The sequence below is a fragment of the Oncorhynchus keta genome, chromosome 34, assembly GCF_023373465.1.
Source record: "Oncorhynchus keta strain PuntledgeMale-10-30-2019 chromosome 34, Oket_V2, whole genome shotgun sequence".
Lineage (NCBI taxonomy): Eukaryota > Metazoa > Chordata > Actinopteri > Salmoniformes > Salmonidae > Oncorhynchus > Oncorhynchus keta.
Window position 1 is genome coordinate 64,366,203 of NC_068454.1, and position 13,054 is coordinate 64,379,256.

The following is a 13,054-nucleotide window of genomic DNA, read 5'->3' on the forward strand; positions in this document are numbered from 1 at the left end:
ATTCTAACGTTTGAAATCAACTATCCATTCTAATGTTTGAAATCAACTATCCATTCTAATGTTTGAAATCAACTATCCATTCTAATGTTTGAAATCAAACTGTCCATTCTAACGTTTGAAATCAACTATCCATTCTAATGTTTGAAATCAACTATCCATTCTAATGTTTGAAATCAACTATCCATTCTAATGTTTGAAATCAACTATCCATTCTAATGTTTGAAATCAACTATCCATTCTAATGTTTGAAATCAAACTGTCCATTCTAACGTTTGAAATCAACTATCCATTCTAATGTTTGAAATCAACTATCCATTCTAATGTTTGAAATCAACTATCCATTCTAATGTTTGAAATCAAACTGTCCTTTCTAACGTTTGAAATCAAACTATCCATTCTAATGTTTGAAATCAACTATCCATTCTAATGTTTGAAATCAAACTATCCATTCTAATGTTTGAAATCAAACTATCCATTCTAACGTTTGAAATCAACTATCCATTCTAATGTTTGAAATCAACTATCCATTCTAATGTTTGAAATCAACTATCCATTCTAATGTTTGAAATCAAACTGTCCATTCTAACGTTTGAAATCAACTATCCATTCTAATGTTTGAAATCAACTATCCTTTCTAACGTTTGAAATCAAACTGTCCATTCTAATGTTTGAAATCAACTATCCATTCTAATGTTTGAAATCAACTATCCATTCTAATGTTTGAAATCAACTATCCATTCTAATGTTTGAAATCAACTATCCATTCTAATGTTTGAAATCAACTATCCATTCTAATGTTTGAAATCAACTATCCATTCTAATGTTTGAAATCAAACTATCCATTCTAATGTTTGAAATCAACTATCCATTCTAATGTTTGAAATCAAACTATCCATTCTAATGTTTGAAATCAACTATCCATTCTAATGTTTGAAATCAACTATCCATTCTAATGTTTGAAATCAACTATCCATTCTAATGTTTGAAATCAAACTATCCATTCTAATGTTTGAAATCAACTATTCATTCTAACGTTTGAAATCAAACTATCCATTCTAATGTTTGAAATCAACTATCCATTCTAATGTTTGAAATCAACTATCCATTCTAATGTTTGAAATCAACTATCCATTCTAATGTTTGAAATCAACTATCCATTCTAATGTTTGAAATCAAACTGTCCATTCTAACGTTTGAAATCAACTATCCATTCTAATGTTTGAAATCAACTATCCTTTCTAACGTTTGAAATCAAACTGTCCATTCTAATGTTTGAAATCAACTATCCATTCTAATGTTTGAAATCAACTATCCATTCTAATGTTTGAAATCAACTATCCATTCTAATGTTTGAAATCAACTATCCATTCTAATGTTTGAAATCAACTATCCATTCTAATGTTTGAAATCAACTATCCATTCTAATGTTTGAAATCAAACTGTCCATTCTAATGTTTGAAATCAACTATCCATTCTAACGTTTGAAATCAACTATCCATTCTAATGTTTGAAATCAACTATCCATTCTAATGTTTGAAATCAACTATCCATTCTAATGTTTGAAATCAACTATCCATTCTAATGTTTGAAATCAACTATCCATTCTAATGTTTGAAATCAAACTGTCCATTCTAATGTTTGAAATCAAACTATCCATTCTAACGTTTGAAATCAAACTGTCCATTCTAACATTTTAAATCAACTATCCATTCTAATGTTTGAAATCAAACTGTCCATTCTAATGTTTGAAATCAAACTATCCATTCTAATGTTTGAAATCAACTATCCATTCTAATGTTTGAAATCAAACTGTCCATTCTAATGTTTGAAATCAACTATCCATTCTAATGTTTGAAATCATCTATCCATTCTAATGTTTGAAATCAACTATCCATTCTAATGTTTGAAATCAACTATCCATTCTAACATTTGAAATCAACTATCCATTCTAAAGCTTGAAATCAAACTATTCATTCTACACGCACACACGCGCTCTGCATGCAGGGGGAGTCTCCACTGCGTGAGTGAGTGACAGACGTGTCTGTCGACATGACGATATGCAAAAAAGCTGCCTATTCACCATAATTACATGTTTATAAGCACATGCACAGACACACAGAGACAAAGACACAGACACACAGAGACAGACACACAGACACACACACACAGCCGGGCTCAGGCCAACGTGTGCATCTGCTTCAGAAAGCAAGCCGCGGCCACTAGATCATCCTGTCTTACTCTCTCGTTCTCTCGTTCCTTTTTGTCTCTGTATTTTCTCCATCCCTCACTTAAGCCGATTGGCTTTAGCTGAGAACAAAGACAGAATTAAAGGCTGGTAAGCAATTCGGCCATTCTCTTCTCTTCTCTGGCTCACACAGACACACGCACGCACGCACGCACGCACGCACGCACGCACGCACGCACGCACACACACACACACACACACACACACACACACACACACACACACACACACACACACACACACACACACACACACACACACACACACGAACAAACACACACACACGTGATAAATTAGTTGTCTTCTTCTCTCCCTCCTCTCCTGATGGCTCAGTGGGAGAAGACTGATCGAGAAGACTGCTAGCTGTTAGCCTGCTGGCCATTAGCATTGACAATTTGATCCCAGAACCTAATGCAGTGTGACAAGCAGCAAAACAAACCTCGTTGTCGGTCTCGCATTTAACGTGTGGCGTGTGCAATAGACAATAGAGTTGACGTCACATAGAATGGGACATAGATGCATGTACAGACATGGTAGCACATTGACTGAACATACCTGTGCATGAACGGCACAAGAAACACGTTCGTCTATCTAACCTCCCAAAGGGTTGCCCACTCCTCCCTTCCCTTCCCTCTATAAAAGAGTAGCCGGTGGTTAAACCGTGGCACATAGTCATCCATTGTGAGTGGGCGTAAAACCCTTTCAATTACTGTGATAGGATCAGGTCTGGGACAGGCAGGGTGATAAGAGCAGCCCATTCCATTATGGCCAGCCTTTAGTAGAGGTCACCCTCTCCTCAACCCTCAGGGTGTCTGTCCACTAACCAAGCCTGGCTCTCACCATCTCACACAGAGGGCAGTACCCACTGTCTGTTATGTGTTGTTACTGTCTGTCTGTCTGTCTGTTACAGTGCCTTCGGAAAGTACTCAGGCCCCTTGACTTTTTTCACATTTTGTTACATTACAGCGATATTCTAAAATGGATTTAAAAAATGTGAAATCCTCAGCAATACACACACAATACCCTATAATGACAAAGTGAAAACATTTTTTTTTTGCAAATGTATTTAAAATTAAGAAACAGAAACACCTTATTTACACAAGTGTTGTGTTGAGGCACAGATCTGGGGAAGGGTACCAACAAATGTATGCAGCATTGAAGGTCCCAAAGAACACAGTGGCCTCCATCATTCTTAAATGGAAGAAGTTTGGAACCACCAAAACTCTTCCTAGAGCTGGACGCCTGGCCAACTGAGCATTCGGGGGAGAAGGGCCTTGGTCAGGGAGGTGACCAAGAACCTGATGGTCACTCTGACAGAGCACTAGAGTTCCTCTGTGGAGATGGGAGAACCTTCCAGAAAGACAACTATCTCTGCAGCACTCCACCAATCAGGCCTTTATGGTAGAGTGACCAGACGGAAGCCACTCCTCACTAAAAGTCACATGACAGCCCGCTTGGAATTTGCCAAAGACACCTAAAGACTCTCAGGCCATAAGAAACAAGATTCTCTGGTCTGATGAAACCAAGATTGAACTCTTTGGCCTGAATTCCACACGTCACGTCTGGAGGAAACCTGGCACCATCCCTACGGCGAAGCATGGTGGTGGCACCATACCTACGGCGAAACATGGTGGTGGCAGCATCCCTACGGCGAAGCATGGTGGTGGCACCATACCTACGGCGAAGCATGGTGGTGGCAGCACCCCTACGGCGAAGCATGGTGGTGGCAGCATCCCTACGGCGAAGCATGGTGGTGGCAGCATCCCTACGGCGAAGCATGGTGGTGGCAGCATCCCTACGGCGAAGCATGGTGGTGGCAGCATCCCTACGGTGAAGCATGGTGGTGGCACCATCCCTACGGTGAAGCATGGTGGTGGCAGCATCATGCTGTGCTGTTTTCCAGCGTCAGGAACTGGTTAGGATCGAGGCAAAGAGGAACGGAGCAACGTACAGAGAGATCCTTGGTGAAAACCTGCTCCAGAGCGCTCAGGACCGCAGACTGGGGCGAAGGTTCACCTTCCGATAGGACAACGACACTAAGCACACAGAAAGGATAACGCAGGAGTGGCTTCGGGACAATCCTCTGAACATCCTTGAGTGGCCCAGCCAGAGCCCGGACTTGAACACAATCAAACATCTCTGGGGAGAACTGAAAATAGCTGTGCAGCAATGCTCGCCATCCAACCTGACAGAGCTTGAGAGGATCTGCAGAAAAGAATAGGAGAAACTCCCCAAATACAGGTGTGTCAAGCTTGCAGCGTCATACCCAAGAAGACTCGATGCTGTAATCCCTGCCAAAGGTGCTTCAACAAAGTACTGAGTAAAGGGTCTGAATACTTATATAAATGTCTAAAAACTTGTTTTTTCTTTGTAATTATGGGGTATCGTGTGTAGATTGATGAGGAAAGAAACAGATTATATACATTTTTGAATATCGCTGTAATGTTGCAAAATGTGGAAAAAGTCAAGGGGTCTGAATACTTTCTGAAGGAACTGTATATACTGTTACTGTATATGCTGTATGTGCTGTAAGTGCTGTCTGTCTGTCTGTCTGTCTGTCTGTCTGTCTGTCTGTCTGTCTGACTGACTGTGTGTCTCTACCTATGTGGTCATCCTGTCTGGGTTGGTGCCCCCCCTTGGGTTGTGCCGTGGCGGAGATCTTTGTGGGCTATACTCAGCCTTGTCTCAGGATGGTAAGTTGTTGGTTGAAGATGTCCCTCTAGTGGTGTGAGGGCTGTGCTTTGGCAAAGTGGGTGGGGTTATATCCTTCCTGTTTGGCCCTGTCCGGGGGTGTCCTCGGATGGGGCCACAGTGTCTCCTGACCCCTCCTGTCTCAGCCTCCAGTATTTATGCTGCAGTAGTTTATGTGTCGGTGGGCTAGGGTCAGTTTGTTATATCTGGAGTACTTCTCCTGTCCTATTCGGTGTCCTGTGTGAATCTAAGTGTGCGTTCTCTAATTCTCTCCTTCTCTCTTTCTTTCTCTCTCTCGGAGGACCTGAGCCCTAGGACCATGCCCCAGGACTACCTGACATGATGACTCCTTGCTGTCCCCAGTCCACCTGACCGTGCTGCTACTCCAGTTTCAACTGTTCTGCCTTATTATTATACGACCATGCTGATCATTTATGAACATTTGAACATATTGGCCATGTTCTGTTATGATCTCCACCTGGCACAGCCAGAAGAGGACTGGCCACCCCACATAGCCTGGTTCCTCTCTAGGTTTCTTCCTAGGTTTTGGCCTTTCTAGGGAGTTTTTCCTAGCCACCGTGCATCTACACCTGCATTGCTTGCTGTTTGGGGTTTTAGGCTGGGTTTCTGTACAGCACTTTGAGATATCAGCTGATGTACGAAGGGCTATATCAATAAATTTGATTTGATTTGATTTGATATGTTATGGACTTTATGTCCCACATAGAACCTCACCTTGTAGCAGTGACGTTCCAGGCGCGGTGGCTTCGGGAATGTTATCCCGGCTGTAAATGGAATGGAGGAATTCTGGAGTGCAGTCATTCTCATCTGTGATGTGAACCACCACCTATAGGGAAGGACAGAGGAGAAAGGGTTAACTTGGATCGGCGATCGGGGGGAGTCTGTGGAAGTTCTTCTTAGAGTGAAGCTTTCAGATGACAGTCATTTACACAATACTGTATGTGATTGTGTATGTGAGTGTGAGTGTAAGTATTCGTGTGTATGTGTGTTTCCTCGGGCGTGCTGGCTGGGTTAATATAAATGAGTGTGTGGGAGAGCGAGAACCCAGTGGTAGTCAGGCACAGCTGCAGCCCATCCCTCTGAGTCGCTCCCCGGCCAAGCGGAACCCAACATCACACACACGCGCACGCACCTATACACACACACTCACTCTTACAGATGCATGCACACACATTTACACTGAATCTCTGTGCACACACACATCATTTTTTTATAGCTGTAAATATGACAGTCCTGAGGCGTAAGGAAGAGAGAGAGATCCAAAGGAGAGAGAGATCATTAATGGGGAAGAGAAAGAGAGAAAGGAAGATAGCGACAAAGGGAAAGAAAGAGGGGGGTGCAGAAAGAGGAAAATATAGATCATGATAGGGCAGGATGGTGGTAGAGTTTGAGTTAGAGAGATAGATAGGGAAAGAGAGCGAGAGAGGTAAAGAGAGGCGGGGTAGTCCAGAGGTTCCCTGAGCAGTGTTAGTCATGCTGGATCCTCCCCCTCCAGTCTCCCACATGGGGGTGTTATCTCTGGGGACCAGCCGTGCCAGGGGGGAGACTGCTGCTCCCCAGGGGAGAGAGGGGGAGATAGGTGGGCACACAGAGCAGCCATGACAGAGAGGGGGCTGGAGAAGCCAGCGTGGGCCCCAGCATGGAACCATGACACACTCAACACACTCACATCAACTCCCACACTGTCAGTCTGAAATGAAGGAACTAACACAAACTTCATTGGAACTTTGAGAAAATGCAGAAACTACAACACCATATTTGTCAAACCTTCAAAATCTGAAACAAATTGAAGTGCTTTTTTGTACTTATTTTTGTGATATCCAATTGGTAGTTACAGTCTTGTCCCATCGCTGCAACTCCCGTACGGTCTCGGGAGAGGCAAAGGTCGAGAGCCAAGCGTCCTCCGAAACACAACCCTGGCCAAGCCGCACTGGTTCTTGGCACACTGCTTAACCCGGGAAGCCAGCCGCACCAATGTGTCAGAGGAAACACCATCCAGCTGATGACCGAAGTCAACTTGCAGGTGCCGGGCTCGCCACAAGGAGTCACTAGAGCATGATGGGACAAGGAAATCAATCCCGGGAGGCCAAACCCCCCCTAACCCGGATGACTCTGGGCCAATTGTGCACTACTTCATGGTTCTCCCAGTCACGGCTGGCTGTGATACAGCCTGGGATCAAACCAGGGTCTGTATTTTTATTTTTATTTAACCTTAAGTCTTATTATACAATGACGGCCTACCCCGACCAAACCCTCCTCTAACCCGGACGATGCTGGTCAATTCTGCGCCGCCCTATGGTACTCCCGATTACGGCCGGTTGTGATACAGCCCGGGATCAAACCAGGGTCTGTAGTGATGCCACTAGCACTGAGATGCAGTGCCTTAGACCGCTGCGCCACTCGGGAGGCCACGAAATTGAAATCCAAACTTGATGTCAATGTGAGAATTAAACTTATGTGGGAGTTAGGATTCGCCCCAAAGACAACAATAACTCCAAACATCAAACAATCAGGTTAAGCATCGATAGACTGAGACTGACTCTTCCCCTAGTGCATCAATTCAATCAGACTGATTTAAAACAGAGAGCTGTCCATTCTAGCCACTATTTCTACGTTCTAACCTGTGGGTAACACTATGAAGCCCTCCCTCTCTCCACTCCTCCAAACCTGGCAGACTGGATCCCCCTCTCACTCATACCTAATCACCAGCACTCCCTGGGCATCCCAATCCCTGTTAGAAAAACACCCTGTCTGTTAAGACCCTCTTGGAGAGCCGCCACACACTGTGCTAATGACCAACAGGAGCCTGGTCTGATACGGCTGCCGTACTGTGTGTGTATTTGTGTGTGTGTGTGTGTGTGTGTGTGTGTATGTGTGTGTATGTGTGTGTGCTTGCGTGCGTGCGTGCGTGCACGTGTGTGTGTGTGTGCGTGTGTGTGTGTGTGTGCGTGTGTGCTTGCGTGCGTGCACTTGTGTGTGTGTGTGTGTGTGCGTGTGTGTGCGTGTGTGTGTGTGAGTGGCAGAGAGTGAGAGTATTAGTGATAATAAGAGCTAGTACAAGTGCTTAAGGAAGATTAGGAGGAGAAGCTGGGAGCAGAGAGAGATGGGGAGGAGAGAGGGAGAGAGACAGAACTCTATGGGATGCCTGCTCCTCTTCATACCCTTAGCCCATGATAGCAGAGAGAGACAGAGTGAGAGGAAAGACACAAAGAGGGAGAGAGACAGAACTCTATGAGGTGCCTGCTCCTCGTCATACCCTAAACCCCATGATAGCAGAGAGAGACAGAGTGAGGGGAAAGACACAGAGAGGGAGAGAGACAGAACTCTATGGGATTCCTGCTCCTCTTCATACCCTTACCCCATGATAGCAGAGAGAGACAGAGTGAGACGAAAGACACAAAGAGGGAGAAAGACAGAACTCTGTGGGATGCCTGCTCCTCTTCATACCCTTACCCCATGATAATAGAGAGAGACACAGAGTGAGAGGAAAGACACAGAGAGGGAGAGAGACCAAACGGATGGAGGAGTTTTGGACAGAGGAAGGTGACCATGACTGGTGCCCAGATTATTGCCAGATTGTGGAGCCTGTTTATGTTGGTGTGTGTTGTGTCTGTATGTGTGCATTGTTACAGCTGTGTTTAATGTACGTGTGTGTACATGCAAGAGTTTCTGTGTTTATCTACTCGCGTTGTACACGTTTGTTTGTTTGTGTGTGTGGTTTGGTTCCTCTGTGTCCGGCACACGTTGGCCACCGTGTCCTGTCTGGTTGCCAGGCACACGTTGGCCACAGGGTCCTGCCTGGTTGCCAGGCACACGTTGGCCACAGGGTCCTCCTGCCTGGTTGCCAGGCACACATTGGCCACCATGTCCTGCCTGTTTGCCAGGCACACGTTGGCCACAGGGTCCTGCCTGGTTGCCAAGCACACGTTGGCCACAGGGTCTTGCCTGGTTGCCAGGCACACATTGGCCACAGGGTCCTGCCTGTTTGCCAGGCATACGTTGGCCACAGGGTCCTGCCTGGTTGCCAAGCACACGTTGGCCACAGGGTCTTGCCTGGTTGCCAGGCACACATTGGCCACAGGGTCCTGCCTGTTTGCCAGGCATACGTTGGCCACAGGGTCCTGCCTGGTTGCACACATTGGCCACAGGGTCCTGCCTGGTTGCCAGGCACACGTTGGCCACAGGGTCCTGCCTGGTTGCACACGTTGGCCACAGGGTCCTGCCTGGTTGCCAGGGACACGTTGGCCACAGGGTCCTGCCTGTTTGCCAGGCACACGTTGGCCACAGGGTCCTGCCTGGTTACCAGGCACACGTTGGCCACAGTGTTCTGCCTGGTTGCCAGGCACATGCTGGCCACAGGGTCCTGCTTGGTTGCACACATTGGCCACCATGTCCTGCCTGGTTGCCAGGCACACGTTGGCCACAGTGTCCTGCCTGGTTGCCAGGCACACGTTGACCACAGTGTCCTGCCTGGTTGCCAGGCACACGTTGGCCACAGGGTCCTGCCTGTTTGCCAGGCACACGTTGGCCACAGGGTCCTGCCTGGTTGCTATGCACACGTTGGCCACCGTGTCCTGCCTGGTTGCCAGGCACACGTTGCCCACAGTGTTCTGCCTGGTTGCCAGGCACATGCTGACCACAGGGTCCTGCCTGGTTGCACACATTGGCCACCATGTCCTGCCTGGTTGCCAGGCACACGTTGACCACAGTTTCCTGCCTGGTTGCCAGGTACACGTTGGCCACAGTGTCCTGCCTGGTCGCCAGGCACACGTTGGCCACAGTGTTCTGCCTGGTTGCCAGGCACATGCTGGCCACAGGGTCCTGCCTGGTTGCACACATTGGCCACCATGTCCTGCCTGTTTGCCAGGCACACGTTGGCCACAGTGTTCTGCCTGGTTGCCAGGCAAAAGCTGGCCACAGGGTCCTGCGTGGTTGCACACATTGGCCACCATATCCTGCCTGGTTGCCAGGCACACGATGGCCACATGGTCCTGCCTGGTTGCCAGGCACACGTTGGCCACAGGGTCCTGCCTGTTTGCCAGGCATACGTTGGCCACAGGGTCCTGCCTGGTTGCACACATTGGCCACAGGGTCCTGCCTGGTTGCCAGGCACACGTTGGCCACAGGGTCCTGCCTGGTTGCACACGTTGGCCACAGGGTCCTGCCTGGTTGCCAGGGACACGTTGGCCACAGGGTCCTGCCTGGTTACCAGGCACACGTTGGCCACAGGGTCCTGCCTGGTTACCAGGCACACGTTGGCCACAGTGTTCTGCCTGGTTGCCAGGCACATGCTGGCCACAGGGTCCTGCTTGGTTGCACACATTGGCCACCATGTCTTGCCTGGTTGCCAGGCACACGTTGGCCACAGTGTCCTGCCTGGTTGCCAGGCACACGTTGACCACAGTGTCCTGCCTGGTTGCCAGGTACACGTTGGCCACAGTGTCCTGCCTGGTTGCCAGGCACACGTTGGCCACAGTGTTCTGCCTGGTTGCCAGGCACATGCTGGCCACAGGGTCCTGCCTGGTTGCACACATTGGCCACCATGTCCTGCCTGGTTGCCAGGCACACAATGGCCACAGGGTCCTGCCTGGTTGCCAGGCACACGTTGGCCACAGGGTCCTGCCTGGTTGCCAGGCACATGTTGACCACAGTGTTCTGCCTGGTTGCCAGGCACATGCTGACCACAGGGTCCTGCCTGGTTGCACACATTGGCCACCATGTCCTGCCTGGTTGCCAGGCACACGTTGGCCACAGGGTCCTGCCTAGTTGCCAGGCACACGTTGGCCACAGGGTCCTGCCTGGTTACCAGGCACACGTTGGCCACCATGTCCTGCCTGTTTGCCAGGCACACGTTGGCCACAGGGTCCTGCCTAGTTGCCAGGCACACGTTGGCCACAGGGTCCTGCCTGGTTACCAGGCACACGTTGGCCACCATGTCCTGCCTGGTTGCCAGGCACACGTTGGCCACAGGGTCCTGCCTGGTTACCAGGCACACGTTGGCCACCATGTCCTGCCTGTTTGCCAGGCACACGTTGGCCACAGGGTCCTGCCTGGTTACCAGGCACACGTTGGCCACAGGGTCCTGCCTGGTTGCACACATTGGCCACCATATCCTGCCTGGTTGCCAGGCACACAATGGCCACAGGGTCCTGCCTGGTTGCCAGGCACACGTTGGCCACAGGGTCCTGCCTGGTTGGCAGGCACACGTTGACCACAGTGTTCTGCCTGGTTGCCAGGCACATGCTGACCACAGGGTCCTGCCTGGTTGCACACATTGGCCACCATGTCCTGCCTGGTTGCCAGGCACACGTTGGCCACAGGGTCCTGCCTAGTTGCCAGGCACACGTTGGCCACATTATGTAACAACGACTGACTCTCCATACTGTTGTTCTACATTATGTGACCACAGCTGACTCTCCATACTGTTTGTCTACATTATGTGACCACGGCTGACTCTCCATACTGTTGGTCTACATTATGTGACCTCAGCTGACTCTCCATACTGTTGGTCTACATTATGTGACCACGGCTGACTCTCCATACTGTTGGTCTACATTATGTGACCAAAGCTGACTCTCCATACTGTTGGTCTACATTATGTGACCTCAGCTGACTCTCCATACTGTTGGTCTACATTATGTGACCACAGCTGACTCTCCATACTGTTTGTCTACATTATGTGACCACAGCTGACTCTCCATACTGTTGGTCTACATTATGTGACCACGGCTGACTCTCCATACTGTTGGTCTACATTATGTGACCACAGCTGACTCTCCATACTGTTGGTCTACATTATGTGACCACGGCTGACTCTCCATACTGTTGGTCTACATTATGTGACCACGGCTGACTCTCCATACTGTTGGTCTACATTATGTGACCACAGCTGACTCTCCATACTGTTGGTCTACATTATGTGACCACAGCTGACTCTCCATACTGTTGGTCTACATTATGTGACCACGACTGACTCTCCATACTGTTGGTCTACATTATGTGACCTCAGCTGACTCTCCATACTGTTGGTCTACATTATGTGACCACAGCTGACTCTCCATACTGTTTGTCCTCATTATGTGACCACAGCTGACTCTCCATACTGTTGGTCTACATTATGTGACCACAGCTGACTCTCCATACTGTTGGTCTACATTATGTGACCACAGCTGACTCTCCATACTGTTGGTCTACATTATGTGACCACGACTGACTCTCCATACTGTTGGTCTACATTATGTGACGTCAGCTGACTCTCCATACTGTTGGTCTACATTATGTGACCACGACTGACTCTCCATACTGTTGGTCTACATTATGTGACCACAGCTGACTCTCCATACTGTTGGTCTACATTATGTGACCACGACTGACTCTCCATACTGTTTGTCCTCATTATGTGACCACAGCTGACTCTCCATACTGTTGGTCTACATTATGTGACCACAGCTGACTCTCCATACTGTTGGTCTACATTATGTGACCACAGCTGACTCTCCATACTGTTGGTCTACATTATGTGACCACGGCTGACTCTCCATACTGTTGGTCTACATTATGTGACCACGGCTGACTCTCCATACTGTTGGTCTACATTATGTGACCACGGCTGACTCTCCATACTGTTGGTCTACATTATGTGACCACAGCTGACTCTCCATACTGTTGGTCTACATTATGTGACCACGGCTGACTCTCCATACTGTTGGTCTACATTATGTGACCACGACTGACTCTCCATACTGTTGGTCTACATTATGTGACCTCAGCTGACTCTCCATACTGTTGGTCTACTTTATGTGACCACAGCTGACTCTCCATACTGTTTGTCCTCATTATGTGACCACAGCTGACTCTCCATACTGTTGGTCTACATTATGTGACCACAGCTGACTCTCCATACTGTTGGTCTACATTATGTGACCACAGCTGACTCTCCATACTGTTGGTCTACATTATGTGACCACGACTGACTCTCCATACTGTTGGTCTACATTATGTGACGTCAGCTGACTCTCCATACTGTTGGTCTACATTATGTGACCACGACTGACTCTCCATACTGTTGGTCTACATTATGTGACCACAGCTGACTCT

General features: G+C 48.1%; 1 protein-coding gene across 1 annotated transcript in view; it reads right to left on the reverse strand.

Moving 5' to 3' along the window:
• LOC118367541 (neural-cadherin-like) overlaps positions 1–13,054 on the reverse strand; it is a 189,229-nt gene that overhangs the window by 88,859 nt on the left and 87,316 nt on the right. The window contains exon 5 of the mRNA XM_052494416.1: positions 5,672–5,783. Within this exon, the coding sequence (XP_052350376.1) occupies positions 5,672–5,783 (112 nt within the window). The remainder of the gene's footprint in view (positions 1–5,671; positions 5,784–13,054) is intronic.